This window comes from Morone saxatilis, unplaced genomic scaffold (genome assembly GCF_004916995.1).
Source record: "Morone saxatilis isolate NCDOM2014 unplaced genomic scaffold, NCSU_SB_2.0 Contig21, whole genome shotgun sequence".
Lineage (NCBI taxonomy): Eukaryota > Metazoa > Chordata > Actinopteri > Moronidae > Morone > Morone saxatilis.
In genome coordinates, this window is record NW_023339774.1 from 4,949,721 (window position 1) to 4,970,047 (window position 20,327).

The 20,327-nt window shown below is 41.1% G+C and overlaps 2 protein-coding genes across 2 annotated transcripts in view; both read right to left on the reverse strand.

Annotated features, from left to right (window-relative positions):
- The window catches only part of arrdc1b (arrestin domain containing 1b), a 36,673-nt gene extending 30,343 nt beyond the window's left edge, over positions 1–6,330 (reverse strand). Inside the window, exon 1 of the mRNA XM_035668491.1 lies at positions 6,159–6,330. Coding sequence (XP_035524384.1) covers positions 6,159–6,276 — 118 coding nt within the window. The 5' untranslated portion in view covers positions 6,277–6,330. The remainder of the gene's footprint in view (positions 1–6,158) is intronic.
- A 3,904-nt stretch (positions 6,331–10,234) lies between these two features.
- On the reverse strand, positions 10,235–15,743 carry LOC118332233 (glutamine synthetase-like). Its single transcript, XM_035667414.1, has 7 exons — positions 15,698–15,743; positions 14,674–14,848; positions 14,023–14,184; positions 13,787–13,933; positions 13,154–13,281; positions 12,827–13,026; positions 10,235–11,219 (listed from the first exon to the last, which is right to left on the reverse strand). Exons 2-7 carry the CDS (start codon positions 14,840–14,842, stop codon positions 10,910–10,912), a joined length of 1,116 nt encoding a protein of 371 aa, XP_035523307.1. The 5' UTR covers positions 14,843–14,848; positions 15,698–15,743; the 3' UTR covers positions 10,235–10,909.
- Between the last annotated feature and the right edge of the window lie 4,584 nt (positions 15,744–20,327).

Genomic DNA, 20,327 nt, shown 5'->3' on the forward strand with positions numbered 1-20,327 from the left:
AGGAGCGATCAGAGGGTGTGTCTGTGCTTACCAGGGGGAATGAGACAGAATCCTCTTATGATAGACCTAAAAAGCAGTGGTGGGGGTTAGGCAGAGTGTTGGTTATGGAGGTCAAAGGATCGGTATTATTAGTATGACTAAGTCCAAGGGGAGAGGGAGCAGCTGGTGCCAAGACTGCCAGCTGACAGCGCCACTTCTATGGCCACGGTACACTGACTGATGAAGTACTAGTGGATCGATGCCACTCGCCCACACTGATGGCAGCAGAGAGAATGGAGTCGCTCTGAGTCACTCTTATTGTCACTGAGTAATCATGTGTCACGTTCCTGAGTTCAGGACAAAAGACACCAAAGTCAGAGGGATTAAAAGCCTTTCTTCTTCACTTCATTCAGTAGAATCCTTTAGAGCAAGTCTAAAAGTACAATACAAACACAAGGGCTCTAAAATCAATCACAAAACAAAATGGAAGTTGGACGTTCATGGCAGCCTATCACACCACACATATCAAAACAAGGAAGAACCCCTTAAGAAAACCATGAGTCATTATGCTTTGTTCTGTTTTTACTTTCTACTGTAATATTACAGTCAAATATAAAGATGGATTATTATTAGTAGCAATAGCACAAGCACTGTGGTAGTAAGTAGCAACAGCAGTAGGTGCAGTTTGAGTATCAGCAGCTGCATTAGGAGTGGCAGAAGGTGTAGCAGTAATGAGTAGTAGTACAAGTTTCAATAGTGTCAGTAGTAGCAGCAGTGCTAGTAAAGTGGCAACCACCGATACATTTAAAATAGTTGTTTTTGTTATATTATTCATTGGATTCACTACTGATGTGTTTAAAGTCTGTCCTGAGGACGTGTCAGCCCTCTGGTTTCAGTGCAGCTTTTGTGTTTTTCAGACAGATCTTTTATCAGTTTCCCTCGGGGTGCTGATGTCATGATTTACTCAGGCCCTTGAGTCTAGACAGTCACACAGGAACCCCAGCCTGCAGGGACGGGGCCAGAAAACACATACTCATACACTGGATTCATTGATTCATGCTGTATCCATTTCACCTCAGTTTTCTTTAGATAAACACAGTGTTTACCATGAAGAGATCCCAACAGTGATGGATAAACTGCTAAAACAGCATTCATCCATTCATCTAAAAGAATACCGTTTGTCTCGTCTCATCTCAGAATCATCTCAGTGTCTGTGTGTCCGTTGCTGCACAGATAGAGATCCTTCCCAGGTTGTTGCCTCAACCACACCGAACCGTCACCTAACTCCAACCATCTGTAACCTTAAACTACAGATAGCATTTATTTCACTGGTCATTTTTCTGAGCATACTCTTATAGCAACAGCAGGTACACACGAGAGAATAATGAGAAAGAGAGACATCTACAGTGCATCATAGAATTACACAGACAAGGAGGGAGTGTTTTGAGTTTTCCATGAAGTTTCAAAATGGCCCATAAGATCCATCATTTTCCCTGATGAACTGATCCCCACAATCTTAAACATGTTTATTAAATAATACAACTGACATGTGACATTTAAACTGGAACAAAAAGTAAAAGTAAAAGAGGATGGGTTTGTAGTTTGCTGACAACACACAAAAGCAGCACAAAAGGATTTGTCATGAGCTTGAAAAATGGGACTCTTGCCATGTGATACACAAACCACAAGTCTTAAATATGAGCTAGAAAGAGCTCAATTTAAAAGTCACAAAGCGTGTGTGTGTGTGCACATGCCTGTGGCCAGCTTCATGTGAACCTGAGGGGACGTCTAGTCTTGTTTACAGAAAGCCGGTGGTTTGTGTTACCACAGATGGAGATTGGGTTACAGTGAATGTTTGTGTTTCTGCTTTACTCAAAAGGAAGCCGAGATCCACCACTGTCATCTGAGATACAAAGGAACTACGTGCCTAAACGTCTCATTTACACATGCCACCGTTTTAAAGTCTGCTTAGATATACAGCGCAGATAAAGATGAATAAGACTACAAACAAACCTGCTGCTCCCAAACACACTTTTCCTCAATCCCTTCCTCATCACTGTACGTTTTATGTTGGAGTGTGGGAGCCTAAAGTAAACTGTCGATACAGGTATGTCCCACGTGAGATAAAATGTCCACACAAGCTGAGTGAAAACAGCAACACCTCCTGGATCGGGTGACTCTAGGTGCTTTTAAGAGCCAGTAAGCTGACCAAGACACAGAGGAGACGGAACCCAACAGACAGGCTGGCTGCCTCTGATCTATAGCTCCTCAGCATTAACACAGAGGCATCCCCTGCTTCTCAGTGACCGTGTTTTCTGCCAATATCACAAATCAATAGCAGAACATGCAGATGACATATCTTGGGCTGAGATGAGTCTGCTGATATTGAAAAGCACATTGATCATCGTGGATTCCTCCAACGTCCCTGCATAGCGACTGGAGTTAGTTAGAGTTTATTGTCCTTAAGGAAATTCATTCTGTGTCAGTCATACAACTAAGCTTTGCAAATAATGACAGCCGAAAGCAAACAGTGAAGTGCTCTGCGATTGTAGATACGGCAAACAGAAAAGACTGTGGCCATGGTTCAAACGAGGCTAAGAGGCTCTGAGGCTGTGTTTAGGCACAGCGGTGCCATAGTAACGCACTGATGTTTACCGTGCCCAGCATCTTAGTTTGCATGCTAGTATGCTAACACGGCCACTAAACACAATGCACAGCTGAGGATGATGGGAATGTCAATAGTCTTGCAGGAATTTGGTAAACGGAGATTTTCACCTAATTATTTATGGCAGTATCTGACATTTCACTCAAAAACCACACATTTCATCCTCGCGGAGGCGCTAGAGTCAAACTCACGATTACAAAAGTCAGTATGCTTCGTTCTCTGGGGACCAGAGAACGTCTGTGTGTACAAAGCTCCACAGCCATCCTTCCAGTAGTTGTTGAGATATTACGGAGCGACAGACCAGCATCACCATCCAAACACAATAACTGTGTATAACCTGAACTCCATTCTCCAGCGTTCAGTGCCGTACACGACACATCCATCCACCACCCCGTCCTTGCTGTTTACCTCTCTAAATAAAGGACTAACTACTTCCTGCATCGCCACTGATAATGGGTGTGAAAATAGCTCCTGGTCGGTTTCAACTGGGCTGCAGTGAATATTCAGCGTGATGTGTAAGTAATGTGTGTGAGTGGCTCATTCCTGTACTCGGATCCAAGCATTCATGACTCTGCTTGAACAACAGCCTTTGTGAGGAAGCTAATCAATAGAAATGCTGTCTAATGGTCTCCATCATCAATAATGGAGTGAGGCTGAGAGTTTGGCCCCTCCACTATTCAGCATCACAGAGAGCCTGTATCTGTTTATTAATATGCCTGTGTATTTATTTCAGCGCTGCTCTTTGGTAAAGAATTGTTGAATTACCTTGGAGTTCATGTTGATTAACTACTGTAAGCACTACAGTAGTCTCCTGTGTGTTCAAGGCAAATGCTTGACAGCCAGATTCTACTGCTCCACTTAATTAAACAATCAGGACAATCACTGTTCAGCAATTATTCGGGTGAAATCGTTTAAAAAGGGCCCCAGGAGTCTACTGTATATGGAAATGGTTTCTCATGTTATTGCCCTTGTGAGTCGTTATTAGAAATCCTTCATCAAATAAATGCAGGAAACGAATCAAACCGACTGCCTGTCCAGACAACGAGTATTTACAGTCACAAACCAGCAATGTATCTGCAGTCTCCTCTCTAGACACAAAAACAGGAAATTCTCACGCTTGTACAAAGCAGCCACCGACACATTTCCCTGCTTCAGCATGATTCGAGCCGCCTGATTGATGGAATCATCAGCGGGCGCAGCTGAGAGGGGCGGTGTCACTGGACACATAATGCAGCCTTGGCATTTAAAGTACATTAATGGACACGGTGAAAGCCCGAGCTGGTTGGTCAGCAGAGGACTCTGGCTGAGGGACTGGCAGAAACTACACCTTGTACATCCCCACGTAAAAACCACACTTTTAGAGGCAAGTGTTTTTAACATTCTTTGAGGCAGTCATTGTTGTGACAGAAAAACTGCACAACAACAAACACTAGAAACAGGCTCTCCTTTGCTGCACTCACTGTGGAAAAACATTTTTGGTTTTGTGCACTGAGGAAGAGAAAGAGAAAACAGTTTTACTACCCTCAAACCAGATTTAGTTGTAAGAACAACAAATACCTAAAACCTATTACCTCCCAGACTGCTGGTGCAGTTACATTAACAGTATAGAATCATGTAATATGAGTATTGCTAGATGAGACCTTTCTGTCACTGTGGTCATTTTTTTCTCCGCAAAAATAATGGCTACAATGCACAGCAGCAGTTTTGCAATCCAACTATGTAATAAATCCTTCAAAAAATTATATCCAAATTAATTTGAAGTGTCTAACATTTCATGAGCTCAACATTTAAGTGGACCAGCCCCAAAAGTGGTGGGAGGTACAGTGTTAAAAGAGCGGCAGCCAAACGCATTCCTCTTAAATTCCTCTTAAAATGGGTTTAGTTTTTTATCTGCTTTTATCTTCTCACACACTAAAAAAATACTTCAATTTGAAAGGCTGAATTCTGCATTCTCATTACATGTGACGTGTGTGAGAGCGCAGAGGACCGAAAGATGAAAAGGTGGTTTTTCACACTTGGTTGCAGGTGTGAAATCTGACTGGACGGACGGACCACCAATAAATGCAACAGATACTACTCACCTGCTTGTAGTTGATCCAAACCCTCCGCCAACAACAGAAACTCCCCACACGCTCTTTCCAGCATCTTAAAATAGCTTCAATTGAGCTGTTCACCTGACTCGGAGAAGCTCTCCTGCTGTCTGTATGCTCCAAGGACGGCCCGCTTTCACCACACACACAGTTTCATTTGGGAATATCGCCTGGTGTCAGGTACACACTAGCTGCATCCGATTGACCTTACAGTGTAACAGAGCTCAGCAGGAGCTCTGACCTCTGCTGTAACGCCATCTGCTCCAGGTCAGCCTGTGCATGACGGCAAATTAATCTCACTGTGTCTGACATGCGGGTGGAAGTGCTGTCGGATAACGCGAAACCCTCAATTTATCCAACAAATGTCTTAAGAATATGGATCTGAGGACAAACGGAGTTTTCAATTTCAACCCACAAGACCCTAAACCATCATGTGTGTTTTTAGTGAAGGAAGTACCAATGTATATATACTTTTTATACCTTTTATGCTATTTTACACACTTTTAAAATGAATTAAGTTGTTCCATTGTCATATCAGTACACACATTCTACACATGCTGCACTAAACCTCTGTAATGTTGTTAATCTGAGCATCCCTGCACTTTCCAGAAGCCATCTTTATTCACTGTCCCCGTCAATTAACATACCTCTGTGCCAGACTCCCTTTGAAAAGGTGCTTTAGGTAAACTTGATAGCTGCCCTCTATTATCAGACAAGAATCCCCACAAGGATCCCTCACACACAATAAATTCTTTGTGTACTTCCAAAAAAAAAAGCTGCTCTCCACCTCGCTAACCTACTTTACTCCCCCTTTATTAACTATTCACACCAGTTCGTCTGAGAGGTTGGCAGTGAAAGCGTCGAATATCCTTCCATACCGGAAAACGTAAGACAGACTTATGAATAGAAACGAAGCGTTTTAAAGTGGAATAACACCTGTTGTTCTGCTTTTTCTCGGATGCTTCTCATATTCAAAAAATAATATCCCCAAACAAGTTCATGGGTTTGTTAAAAAAAACAATGCATGGAAGCAAAACGTTGTTACAAGCAGGATGCGGTCCAGGATGTGGGTTCTGACTACCGAGCAGCACCAGATAGCTGAAACGGCACAATAACATGCGTCCACAGCTCGTGCTCATGTGGAGGGTGGTAACGCGCCGTCCACTCCCAGCGCAACACCACCAAAAAACCGTGATGTGCGCACCACGGACGGTTTGTCCACGGTCACTAAACGAGCCTTTAAACCGACCGAGAAACAGCCACTTGTGTTTACTGTATATTTGGTCCTCTAGTCTTCCTCGTGCCCACCGTCACGGAGGAAAAGTTTATTTACATCGAGCCTACGCCGCGCGCTTCACTGAGCCAGGCGCTGGTAAAAAATGTTCCTCTTCATGCTGCTGAAAACACGCTGAAGGAGAGCTTACCTTTGTACTGCAGCGAGTTGCCGGTTCGTATTTTCACAGTTCCGCTTATGGACTCTCCCGGGCCGTAAACCACCTTGTTGTTGGTGAAAGTAATATCAAATTCTTGAAGCTTTCCCATGGCTCCGCTCCGCTACTCCGCCGCTCTGCGTCTTGAAAGCAGAGAGGAGGAGACGCTGCGCTCTCACCTACTGCCGCGAGCCCCCCCTCCCCCCACAGATCAGTGACGTCACTTTGGCCACCCATTTGAAAGTAATGGGAGGGATGATAACTGATGTGCCCTGTGCTTTATGGACTGGCTTATATAATTCAGTTGCAGGATCATATTGGGGTAAGATTCTTACTCATAAAGGGACTGGATTTAAAACCTGCTTACATTTTATTATTTTTGTAGCTGACGTAGGTGACATTTTATGGATGTTTTATTGTATTATATTGCTAAAAACTCAATAAACTCAACTCACATAAAATCAACAATTTCCAAATAAGGAATTCAGTAACTGCAAGATGTTTGTGTAAACAACTAATTCGGACAGATTTTTGAGCAGATCATTTCCTTTTTATACATAATTAAACTTTGGTGACCCTAGTGGGGTCCTGACCCCCAGGTTGGGAACCACTGGCCTACAGCATAACTTTAAATTGTAATCAGTATTTTTTGGTGGGAAATAGAATCATAGACGACAATGTTGAAACCAAGACATTATACATATCCTTAGCTTTGTGCATCATTATGCTCGCTCTGAAAGTTTATAATCAGCAAAAAAGGTCAAAGAAGTGTCATTCAAAAATGCAGTCTTTATCGGGAGCGTACCTATGTTCCCCGGGTCCTATGTTCCCCGGGTCCTATGTTCCCCGCTTTGTATGGGACCGGGGAACCCTAACCCTAACCCTAACCCTCACCTAACCTTAGCGGGGAACATAGGACCCGGGGAACATAGGAGACATAGACCCGGGGAACATAGGACCCGGGGAACATAGAGATGACCCCCTTTATCCTGTTATCTACCTGAAAGTTGGACATAGTTTCAGGGGTACTGTAATATCTCTTAGCATGCTGGCAGGTGCAGTTTCATGTCTGACTATACAGCACTCTCTGAATAATGAAGCAGGGAAGGACGTTACCACAAAATTTCGAAAATTCCCCACCAATCATCACATGCATTCTTCAGTATCTGTGGACACTATGGCCTAAATATACCCCCTTGGTTCTCCATGTCTGATGGATGTGTGCAGCAGTTCTATGCTAGATTACTAGCGTCTCTTTTGTGTGGTAATTTCAATGTAACACAATCTATTTAAGAATGCAACATGTAAGCGGAAAAAAGGGTGTCCTAAAACTAGCCTTTGACCAGGGCACTGTCACGGAAGGGCTCCAATCTCAGCAGATATTGCTGGTTGACACACAGGAACACATGCCTGTAGAGTTCCTGGCCGGGGAAGTTGGTAATCCAGCCTGTTTTCTAATTTTCTTGTCATGAACAGTGTATTAGTACGGGATACTCTAATCATACACCGAGTCTCAATTTGCAAGTCTTAATTTACATGTAGGTTGCAGTGTCATGATCCTGTTAGTGCATTCATAAAATGCACTATTAAAGGGGACCTTCACCCATTTGCATTAAGCTTTGTATCGTTAGAAACTCAGTATATTTTTGAATGGTCGTGCACATTCCCTCATTTTTCCCTGAGACGGGAGAAATACGGATTTCAGTTTGCACTTCTGCTTCAATGATGTAAAAATCGTATTTTGCATCACTGGAGCAGGAAGTCTCAGTATCTTTGTAGAGGGGGAGACTACAACACTCCCTTTTTCTCGGTCAAATAGGCACCAAATTCAAAATTTATGTTACATTTCGACTACATATATAACCCACTTTCAATAAAGATTAATGTTTCCACGGGTGAAGTGCTTCTTTAAGCATGTAGTGGACAAGAAATCCCTATGTTGTATTAACAGGAAATAATACAAGGTGTACACCAGGAAGCATATAAAAACTGCATAAAGGCTCAAACAAAAGTGCCACATCACATTCAGAATTTGAATAGTTTTAGTCTCCACGCTGGATGTTTTACACACTAAATACTTAAAAAACAATATGAATTAGCATGTTTCGCAGTACTTCCCATGGCTCATATACTTCCCAACTCTGCATATAATTCCTGTCTCAGAAAGTACTTCCTGTCTCTGATTGTACTTCCTGTCTTAATAATCAGCGGCTGGAGCAGATATGATATGTTATGATGGATGTGGTGCATAAAGCTCACCTTTTTCCTAATGGAGCTTTAACCTAGTGTTGCATTTACCAGGAGAAAGAAAAATCCATTAAACACGCAAAGCTATACATCAAAATAATTCTCTGCTCTCTTTCTTTGTCATCATCTCACCAGGCTGCTAATATTCCTGGTAAATGCTCTGAGACAGATGTTTCCATGACGACAGACAAACACCATGGTTGCCAAGTTACTGCTTGTATCCATGGAAATCTGGTATGCAGTGGCATCTGATCTGGTCTAAAGCATCCCTCTTTTTTTGTTTATTCATGTTGCACAAACCTCCCCTCAAACAGCTTGAATAATGAGTCATTTATGACACTGAAGGCTGAAAGAGAGAGGATCGTATGTCAGGAAGTAACAGGAGAAGATGTTAACGCCATATGTCAGGTATACTGAGTGTCAGGCTAAGGTGAATCCATGCCAGTGCTAAGAGTATAATGTCTAGACAACCTCATTCATGTTTTTATGCCTGCCAACATCTTATATGTTGCTCTTTTTGTGCTTTAATGCTTTATGATTTAAAACCATGTCTCAGTCATTCTTTCTTAAAGTGCTCAACCGATGGCTCTGTCTGTTGTAACACTCTGACCTTTGACATGTGGTACTGACTGGTTAATTACAATTGTTTAAATGTACAGTGGTGTGGCTGGAGATGAACACTATACCAGTGGCTCCACCTGGTGGACATTTGCCATTTATATCTGTTACATTTTGCTAGAAATCATCTTATGGATGCAATAACAAGATTATACATGTATGTACAAAATATTGTGATATTTTAAACAAATGCCTCAGAATGTATTGTAATCAAATAATGTGGGCATCGCAATTGGTGCTAAGGTGTACACAGTCAGCCTTAAAAACCTGAAAAGGGCAATAATTAAAATGACAGGTGCTGGGCAGATTGCAAGGATTTGGATGCTTGTTTCTTATTTAATTGACAAAAAGGACACTGCGTGCATATGCATGAATTGCAGGATTGATGACAGGATAGGATCCAGGGATTGGGGATTTAAAGCCTGGACCTTTGGATCCCCAGAGAAGGTGACATATTGACTCTGCTTTTGGGGAGACTGAAGCAGTGACATCACATGTCAGTACCGGAACAGAGATCGTAAAAGCAGCCACTGCCCCACTGTCCGGTGTTACACTGCCCTGCTTTTCTATCAGCAGTTTCATGGTTATTTTGAGACTTTTGAGAATGGGAGTCAACTCAAGGTCTTCTTGACAGGTGACTCATAGAGTTTTCAGGGCCAGCTTTAGATAAAGATGTTAAATGATTTTGCATGTTTTGAAAATATAGGTTGACAGACCTCTGAATTGACCATAGCAGTGATGCAAACCTTTCAGTGGATGTGCTGAAAAGACTTCAGCTCTGGGGAAGGTACATGTGACTTGTGACTGATTTTTGGAAGTTTGGAATGTGAAATGTCTAGAAATGTTGTCTTGTTGCAATGAATCACCCCCACTTAAATCAACCATTACAAAATTGAATGCATGAGTCATCATGAACTTTGACTGTGGAAGAATACTGCTTAGCAAAGCTCAGACCTAGCATCCTAACAGCTGCAGTTTAAGCCAATTTTGAATTTTTAATAAATGTATAATTTCAAAATCATATGGAATATCAAAACTCTGAAAAACAAGTTTGATGCTGACTGGACAAAATGTGTAGAAGTAGCAAAAAGACTGATTTGGACAAAATTCCAAAATAGCGGGAAATGTATCCAGGTGGAACTGGAGTTTCGAGTAGTGGGTGTGATTCCCAACCTGTTTTTTATTTTTAGATTTTTTTTCTATTCCAACAGCTCCTTATTAGAGGGTATGGCAATTGGCAGATCTTCCTCCATCCACCTGTAGTTTGATGCTGCCATTTAAGTCTGTAAAGAGTAGACAACTAAACACTAAACAACGCAGTGTATTTTTTTCTATTCTTCTTTTTTATTGATTTGATCAAATTATTTATTTAATTGTGTTTCCTTTGTCATGTTTACCCCTTTTTCTTTCACTGCTGATGAATATTGTGGTGTGGGTTTATGTACTGTTTCCTGTCAGTTACTGTGTTGTGATGTTATGGAAATGTTTGGAAAACAATAAAAACTTTGCTCACAAAAAAGGATTTATTTTCTATTCTAATATTCTGCAAACAAACAAGCAAGACAAAGAGCACTGTTATATCTTAAGGCTATTGCACTTCACCCAAACACCTGACAGGAAGTTTACATGTAACAGGTTTTAAGAAACAGTTATTCATATGAAGGCTCAGAAAAAAGTAAGCAGTAACAGCTTTGTAACAGTATTTTCGGGCACCTCTTCCAAAGTTGCTGTATAACACATTCTATAAATATCTAATTACAGTCACAGTACTAACAATAAACTTGATTATTAAATTAAATCTGCATTCCTTCATCTGGCATGGACACCTTTTTCAGAGCGTTCAACTCAGGTAAACTCACAGCAGCTGGGCTACCTTTCTCCTACTGGTTCTCCTCTTCCTCTTCTAAATCAAACAAGCAGGTCTTTGCAATGATCCCTGTCACAGAGTACGGGTCGCAGTTTGCTGCAGGGCGGCGGTCCTCGAAGTAGCCTTTCTTCTCTTGGCCGACCTGGCGGGGGATGCGGATGCTGGCGCCTCGGTTGGCCACTCCAGCCGAGAAGTCGTTGATGTTCGAGGTTTCATAGAGACCTGTTAGACGCCTGATGTTGTCCTGGCCTCCATGTGGGTCATAAAATCGGATGTGCTGTGGGTGTCTTTTGCTCAGCTTCTCGATGGCCTGTTCGATGTACCTGTCATCAGAGGAACACAGAGGCAGTTGGGATATGTAGGTTGCTGCAGTGACTGTCTGTGGATAGATATTGTCTACTGAAAAACTAAAATGATGATATTTTCATAAGACAGTGAACCTCCAGGATATCATGGGCTTTTTGTGATTTGGATTGTTGCGGCCTAAAATCTTTTCTTAAAAAAAAATTCAAAAAAATTGCTATGCACGTTGTGATGTCTTTAGGCATTTTTTTGTAATGGAATTTTGGGAGTAAGTGAAAATTGCCAAAATAGTTGAACTGAAGGTGGTTCCAGTTAGAATAAAGCTGCACTGTTTTGAGGCTAAATGTGAGATGTTTGCATTGCACAATTTGCATTGTCTGCATGATCTGTATCTTCACAACTAGAAACAAGGAGGTGAGTTTGGTGATGTATGCTCTAACTTTTTGTGCAACTTTTTGGTAGGCTACTTTTTGGTCAAGTTGGCAGAAAGGTAGCGGTGATTGGACAAAATTCCAAGGTCACAGGGGTTTGTTGAATATGCATTAATTGTTGCGAGTGTGACATTGCAGCTTTTTTTTTTTGCTGAATGTAAATCCAATATTGATTCTCCTTTTAGCTCTGTTTTTGGTCTCCACCAGCTCCTGAGGAACATGTATGACTCTTTAGGTGCTAAATGCTTAAGTATGCTCACAGCTAGTCGCCAACTCAGCTGCTGCTTAGAGAGGGACAGTGAGGAAATAGGTGCCTGTTGCGCCTGGAAACAATGCTAATGAGAGCAGTGAGATTGAACCAAACCAGAAGAATTAAGGTCCAGGAAACCAAAACCTAAAAATGAGCTGAAAGTTGATATAAAGCTCTGCAGAGCTGAGGGGAACTGCGGTATCTGGTGAAAATCCTCTGTGGGTTTGACACTTGGAGTGAAACCTTTCACATACATACAAAAAATATTGATTAGGCCTAAAGGTGAATTAAACTACAGAATTTAAAGAAATACAGTTTACTTAAGTTACAGGAATTTCATATCCTATACTTAGTTAGTCCGAAATATTTAAGGTTTTAAAGGTATTTAGGGACTTTATGTGTGTTGTGTTAAGGGTCACTGTAAAATGTTAATCTGGTGAAAAGATTTTTATGTTTTTATCACCCTAAGTACCAAAAATGGTCAAAATGGATACAAAAAGTAAAGTACAAGTACATTACACTTGGAGGTTTTCATGACACTGAGTTTTTTTAAATTATATTGTCCAAATCAAAAACAGCAATGTCACTACATCATATCAAACAAAAAAGTAATCACAGTTCAAATTGAATCGGTCTATGGAGAGATTTGTGATAATGCGAACATAATTCGAGTCATGTTTTAGCAACTATGAGTGACACTATTATTTACCAGAACATTAATCTTTCTATATTAACTGCAGCCTGAAGTGCTTAAATAATGAATCATCAACAGTAAAACTGCCACCCGCAAAAAGTCAAAATACTAAAATATAAGCAGGTTTCAATATATAAAAGTATGTTATTAATATATAATTGGCTGGATAATTAAATCCTAAATTACTGAGGTATTACCATTAAGATTTGTGAATTACTGTTGTTACAACTTTTAAAAGAAATGTTTACTCACTGCAGTCCTCCTTCTTCCCTCATCTGTTTGGTGCTGACATTTGTGTGGCAGCCAGCACCGTTCCAGTTGCCTGTGATTGGTTTGGGGTCCAGTGTTGCAACAACCCCAAAATCTTCACACACGCGATGTAGCAGGAAGCGTGCAACCCACAGATGGTCACCCATCTCAATGCCTTCACAGGGACCCACCTGGAACTCCCACTGAAGTTAGGAGAAGAAGAGGCAGAGGAAAGAGGGACATTAATTGTAGGGAAGTGTAAAACAAATAATGGATTAAAAAAATATTTTTTTTATATCCACTGCGCATTAGAATGACATTGACACTTGCCTGAGATGGCATAACTTCAGCGTTGGTGCCGTAGATTTTGATCCCAGCATAGAGACAGGCCTTGTAGTGGCACTCCACAATGTCCCGTCCATAAGCATTGTTTGCCCCCACCCCACAGTAGTAAGGTCCTTAAAATGGATGACATGATGGGAAGCTTGTTAAGACAAAATAAATACAAACCTGTACCAAATAATACTTCTTATCAGTCATTCATTGACAGCAAAATATTAAGCTGAGCTGAAAATAATGTCTTTATTGATGGTTAATAAAAAAATGTTAACAATGATTGATATTAGGACATTTAACCTTTTGGCTGGTCCTTTGTCTTTTTATGGCTCTGTAATTCACCAGGAAGACCTGATTAGTATATCTATTTGTAAGGAAAATGTTAATATAACAGATATTTTTTCCAGATGTTCTGCAGCTCTTGATCTGGATCATGGACCACGCATTTGTTACAACCTTTTATTGCTCTGTTAAGTAAATACTTATTAACTATTAATAAGCCATCATTTACAACTTATAAACCCTTAATAAAGTATGCCTCATCAAACAGTAGTGCCCTTTTTTTAATATTCCTGCTACATGAATTAAGTGAACAAAAAGAAGAGAGAAAAATGACTGCTGATTCACCTTGGGGTCCTGGGAATCCATTTGAGGGCCAACTAAAAGGATGTCCATCTATTCCTAAGAGTGTGTACTCCTGCTCCATGCCAAACCATATGCAGTGCTCTTTCACCTCCTCCATCACTTTGTTGCAGTTTGCTCGATGGTTTGTTTCTAGACAGAAAACCAGTACAGCTTGTTTTTCCTGACATAATTGAACAGGAGTCCAACATTAAACATACACAGAAATGTGAAATATGTACCTGCAGGGAAGCGGTTGTATTTGAGGACCTCACAGAGGACCAGTTTGTTGGGGTCCAAAGTGAATGGATCCCTGAACATGCAGACTGGGACAAGGTACATGTCACTGTTGGAGCCTTCGGCCTGGTATGTGCTCGAACCATCAAAGTTCCACTCAGGAATATCTGGCAAGATACCCAAAAGATTATCATCAAAACATCCTAAATATAATTCAGACTTGGATTTGTGTCAGTCTGTGTACCATGAAACCTGATATGCTCACAACAGACTACTTTAGCTCTGATGTCAACAAGACAAATTCTTTTACATTGTCAGTGCGGGTGGTGAGCAGAAGAAGAAAATAAACAAATATGGAAGATTAGAAGAAAATATCAGATTAGTGACGTTTTTACGAGTTTTAAATCTGCAGTTGCAAAAATATAGCTGTCCAGTTATAGAGTTAAAGTTCTTAACAGCTTATTCTGCGTATTTATGTATTTATTTCTCAATAATTATTTCACTTGTCTATAAACACCCCTCAAAGAACCTGTTAAATTCTGTAATCTATACATGTAAGAGCTATATAGAAATAAATGGTGAAAACTGACTCCATATAATTAAGCCAACTGCTACTCAACCCCAAAAGTAATAACTCATCAAAAGAGGCCATTTACCATCTATGCTTTTTGGCTCACTGTCCAGGGTTCGGGTCTTGTTGCGAAGTGCCTCTCCGGTGCCATCAATCCAGATGTAGGTGACCTGGCACCTCTTTCCCTGAGGAAGGCTCATGTACTGCTGGCGCACAGCCTTGCTGAGGCGGGAGCTGGACGACACCGAGGCCATGCTCACCTTTAATCAGAGAGGCAGAATACAGTGTTTTTATTACATTGTGTCTCATGTCAGCTCTAGTTAGGTTTTGCATTCATTCATCCATGTTCTTTAGGGTCACTAGGCGAGTCTTCCAGTTTTGTGTCTTTCTTTCTTTCCTTCCATTTTCTCTTTAGCCAGCCTGCATGAAAATACCAGAGCTGGAGATAGAAGGTTTTCACAAGGAGGTGAAACTTTACTCTCCTTCACAATAAGTCAACAGCTGGTATTTATGTTATGGTTAGGATAGAAACCTGCCGGACTTGAAAGACATGCATGGAGATGGACCTTTTCAGCCACACAACAAAAGCAATATCAGAAATACAAACACAAAAAAACATCAGATTGAAAATAATACCCTGAGAGCAGCGGTGACTGTGTACTGGCACCTAATCTGTCTTTTGCCTGTGCTGTGCTGTTATTTATGAAGGACAATTACTTTAAATAAAAATACTACCAATATACTGTTTACTTAAAACAAATACACACAACTGTGATATTTTTACCATCTGTATTTGTTAACAGATCTAATTGTGGATAAAGAACAAATCTTTATAATAATATAATGCAAATTTGCAAAACTTTTGTTAACCAAACAACTTAAACACTCTTATATTTATACTTTAAAAACTCTTTCCCAAAAACTGTCACTTCTTTTGCTTTGAGGTGTATCAGAATGAGCAAAGTTGTCAGACTGCATGACTTTTGATCTTTCTAAAAAAAATAAGATTTGGTACATAACATTCTCTCTTTTTTTTCCTTTTTTTTAATTATGAGAGTTATATTTTACAGAATACACACAGATACATAAATACATAAGTAAATACTTACTGTGTTACAGGTGACTTCAGGTGTAGTTAAGTGTCCACAAGACAACTTAGTGTGTGATGTGACTCAACCTGTTTGTTGTAGGTCTATTTAACTGGAATGCAAGGAAGCACGCTGATGTGCGTGTCATTACGCCCTGTGCGTAATATGGCATTTCAAAGGCTGCCTGTACATGTGGGGTGTGTTTGAATTAAGTTTCCATTAGACAAAGTCAAATACTTCATGCCTTTAGAAAAAACAAATCTGTGACGATGTTTGAAACATTACTACGTCTCGTCTGTGGAAAATAAAACAATTCAAGCAGTAAACAGATTCTGTAGTACCTGTAGATATCTCCTCTGTCTTACAACATACAACTTATTCTGTCCTCTATCGTGTTAAAATGGACAAACAAAAACAATAAGTCAGTCAATTCATTGCACAGGTACAGCTGAGAGGGACATAAACTCCCATGAGATATAGTAATGAACACTCACCTGCACCAGAGAGGCCATCTGCTGATAGTGCCTGACTGCTGTTTGCTGAGCTGAGAGTCTTGCAGCTCAGTGAACACAATTAGAGACTAGAAGCTGCTCATATGTTCAGTTTCCGTCAGGTTAGCTGTCCTAAGATCAAGCAGTAGGGCAGAAATTCAACAACTCTTACAGACACAGGACCGGTCACATGGGACACGGTGATGGTGTGTTTAAGTGTGTGATGTGGGCACACGACTGACCAAGGACGTAGGCTAAACTAAGCTGGATGAAGGGCTGAGGAGCCACCGAGGGCCACCAGTGACCCCCAAACAACCAAATGAGAAAGTGCAGCTGTATCCGAAAATTGTCCTTGTTTAATTGGACCAGAGAGTATTCTAAAGGGTTCAGAGAAAGTTTTATGAACCCACAAGGTCGATAATTCCTCTGTGTATTCTATTTATCCTTTTCTCATTTTTCTTTTACATTACCTTCATTTTCTTTATGTATTTTGAGCCATACTATCAGCGCATTCTGTGCAGATATTCATGGATTCAATCTACTGAGTGGTGATCCTCTGTCTTTTCTGTCAGCAGGTAGAGCTTTCACTTATTAATGTTTATTATTTCTACATCTACTGGATGGACTGGACAAATTTTGTACAGACGTTCATGGTTGCCAGATGATGTATCCTTGTGACCTTGGTCATCTGACCTTTCCTCTAGCACCACCATCAGGTTGATATTTGTGGTTTTCAGTGGAATGTCTCTATTGGATAAATTGCCAAAGATTGTGGTACAGACATTCCTGTACCTCCTGGATGAAATCAAATAACTTTGATGTTCCACTGACTTTTCTGTCTTTTCTGCTAATTAGCTAACGTTAGCTTGCTAACACACTAAACTATAGAGGTGTATTGCATTCACTTAAAAAACAATGATTCTGCTCTGGTTTTCTGTTTTAATTAGTTATTATCTCATAATTCTGAGATAAGTTTTCATTAAAAAAATTCTGCTGTTATTCTGAATTAACGAGATACCTCCAGCAGGCTGCCCATGCTCAGTCCTTCTGAGGAGGGACCCAAATCCCATAACCAGCCTCTAGCCTGTTCCTGCGGGCCCAGACAAGGCCCCTCAGGCCTCTAAGTCTGACTCAAAGACCCTAACACTGGGTCTCCAGCCCTGAGACTGCCTCTAGTGAGCCCCAGTGGACCTTCGTCCCTAGCCTTCACCTCCTGGTACTCCATTAGGGAGCCCGTAAGTGTGTGTTGTTGGCTGTCCACCTGTGTCCACACACAAGGATGCTGGAAGTCACAGGACGAGAGATGACATAATAAGTAAGTGTGTGCTGTACCAATGAATAAAAGTAGATTTTCTGGATGAACTGGATGTACAAGCAGGACAACAACAACACTCTCTTGTGCCGCACAAAGCATTTAAAAATGACATTTGTAATTTGTATTGTGTCTTTTGAGAAACACTGTGTATAATCCATAGACCTCTCTGTTAACAGATTGTATTGGGACTATATAAGACTTTACCGCGGCAGACTTCAAACAAGGTTTAACCATCTGAATCTGAAGACATCTTCTGGATCCAGTTTGAGACCATTCATCTTCATCCATTCAAACAAAGTGGTCAGGCCAGCGCTTCGGTCCAGACTGAAATATCTCAACAGCTACATGTATCACCAATAACCTTTATGCAGACACTGAGGAACTTAACTTGATATTTATTATGTACATCAACGCCAAAGATGAGTAGAACTGGCTGGAATGGATTCTGGCTCTTTTATGGCCTCTTTATTTGATAGTTGGCTGTACTCACGGACAGAGAGTGACATTAGAAACAGGTTCCCCCACCTTAAACAAACTGCGAACATAGCAATTACATGGTGCATCTTACACAAATAAAAATAGAAGGGGAAGGGCTGATGCTTCCTACTTTAAAGGTCTGACTTAGCAATACAACCAAACAAAGAAAACTGTGCTTAAAACAACATTTGGGAAAAGTGCAGCTCAAACGTAAACAGATGACAAGAGGCTCAGAAGTTGATCAGATAAAGGCCAGTTCTGAAGATCACTAGATTGACATGCCTTATATAGTTAAATGAAAATGCTGCATTTTTGGCCTTTTAAATCTTATTCTCTGAGCTGCCATCTCCATCTTGATTTATGTCAGATGTTCCCTTTGGGTAAAGATGTCAAATGGTTCATATGTTACAGGAATGATCACAGTAATCAATGGTTCAAATGCCCAAATGTGCAATTCAAATGAGAAGCAGGGTGAACTGGATCAGGCCTGCAAACGACAAGTTCCCACTCAGAAGTCCCTTAGAGATAAAGTTATTCTTCCAGAAGTGTCCATCCATGTCTGGCTTCTCTTTTTATCAGGCTTTTCTCACGATGCGTCCGGTCTTCCTCAGGTCCCTCCCTCCCCTATCGGTCCTGACCGACTGGCTGCTTGCCCTCCATGCTCCCTGACACACCCGGGCGCTGTGGAGGAAGTACAGGTGATTAGGAAGAACAGTAAAGCCACACCTTAGTGAGTTTACTAGAAATGACACGTTCAGATCATAAGAGTCATCCAAATAAAATGTCAGCTTTCCTGCCAATCAACCAACATCTGACAACAAACTTTATTTCATAAGTGATTCATTCAGATATTAAAGCCAAGGAAACATATCTCATTAACTGTCAAGCCAAAGAACATTTCAGGAATGTTTCCAACCCTGTCCACATACCTGTGTGTACTTCAGGTCTTGGGCGTCTTTAATGATTTGGTTCAGGACACTTAGTTCCAATGAAGGGAAGTAATGCTACAGCGCCCAGAAAATTCTTACAACTAAACGGGTGACTAATAAAAACAAAAAAGTAAATATAATGATGACACAGAAGAAACAAAAGCAAAAAGAACCTGCTGAAATGTCTATTTTATGACATGACTTTTAAATTTTTATTTGATTTGATTTTTACAATGTGATAATCAAAGGGTAACAAAGCTCTGCTGTCCATGTTTGCATTGGTATCTGAAAACAATGAATGACACCAACCTCAGCATCAATGAATGGACTGTTAATCAGTCAGTGCCTCCATAGTTACTAATTATATATTGGTATATGATCCAGATGTTCTACTTCTGATTAAAACCAAATCTAAATCACACACACACACACACCTTGAGCGCAGCAGAGGTCCAGCAGCTCGTTTCCGGGGCTTGGCGCTTTGTCTCCGGTACTGCATCCAGCCGCAGACCAGCTCGTGCGCGATCATGACGTACAGCAGGAAGATGAGCACGGCGGGATCCATTCAGCCGCACGCGCCGCTGGATCAGAACCGAACAAAAGCGGTCCAGATGAGAATGAACGGCACCGGGCTGCAGACGGCGCGGACCCGCGGTCTTCTGCAGGATGAGGGACGATCCGTGACGATGAGGAGGAGGAGGAGAGGGTCCTCGTGCCCAAGTTGCGCCGTGTCCACTCCAACTTTAGGCACTCAGGTCGCGAGACACAAACGGCTGTTGCGGTGGGCGCTCGCAGTCCACCCATGACAACGCGCCATCCTCCAAAATCATCAGTTCACCCGAGAGAAAACGGTGATTTTCTCCCCGTCTCACCGACAACAGCGGAGAGCCGCGGTGACAACAGCGGAGAGGGGACATCGGAGGATGTTGCCGTAGAGACGCGACCGTTGCTAAGGACATGATGTCGTCATCCCCTCTTCCTAAAGATGAACGAGGCATTTGACCATATCAGAGCCACGCAGGGAGCATCCAGTAAGAGCATTGCTTTGGGCTACCATTCATCCTCTGACACAGGATGCGACCATTGATTCTTTTTTATTATGGGCTTATTTTTTACCAATATATCTGATCAAGTGATACATTTGTAAAACAGTGTATCAACACTGGCCATTCTGATTTGCTCATCGACAGCCAGTAAAGTATTATAATGAAAACATTTGAGAGCAGGGTTAGGGTTAGAGTTAGGCATGAGCAGAAAATAAATTTTTAACGGAGTAGTTATATTAATCGTAGTAGTATTAATCGCATTGATACATAACATTTCTGCACTCATTTTGAGCAAACACATTTAAAATTTCACTTTTAAGCACCTATCTAATAAATATGACTAAATATAATTATTTAACATAAAGATTATTAAAGCCCCAACAAGAAACTTTC

Bases quoted from the DNA above. Each gene is read 5' to 3' on its own strand.
- LOC118332233 (XM_035667414.1), bottom strand. From the start codon at position 14,842: ATGGCCTCGGTGTCGTCCAGCTCCCGCCTCAGCAAGGCTGTGCGCCAG. The intron at 14,185-14,673 runs GTAAATGGCCTC...GTATCTTGCCAG, and splicing joins TGAGCCAAAAAGCATAGATG to ATATTCCTGAGTGGAACTTT. The intron at 11,220-12,826 runs GTGAGTAAACAT...CTCTGATGACAG, and splicing joins AGGGAAGAAGGAGGACTGCA to GTACATCGAACAGGCCATCG.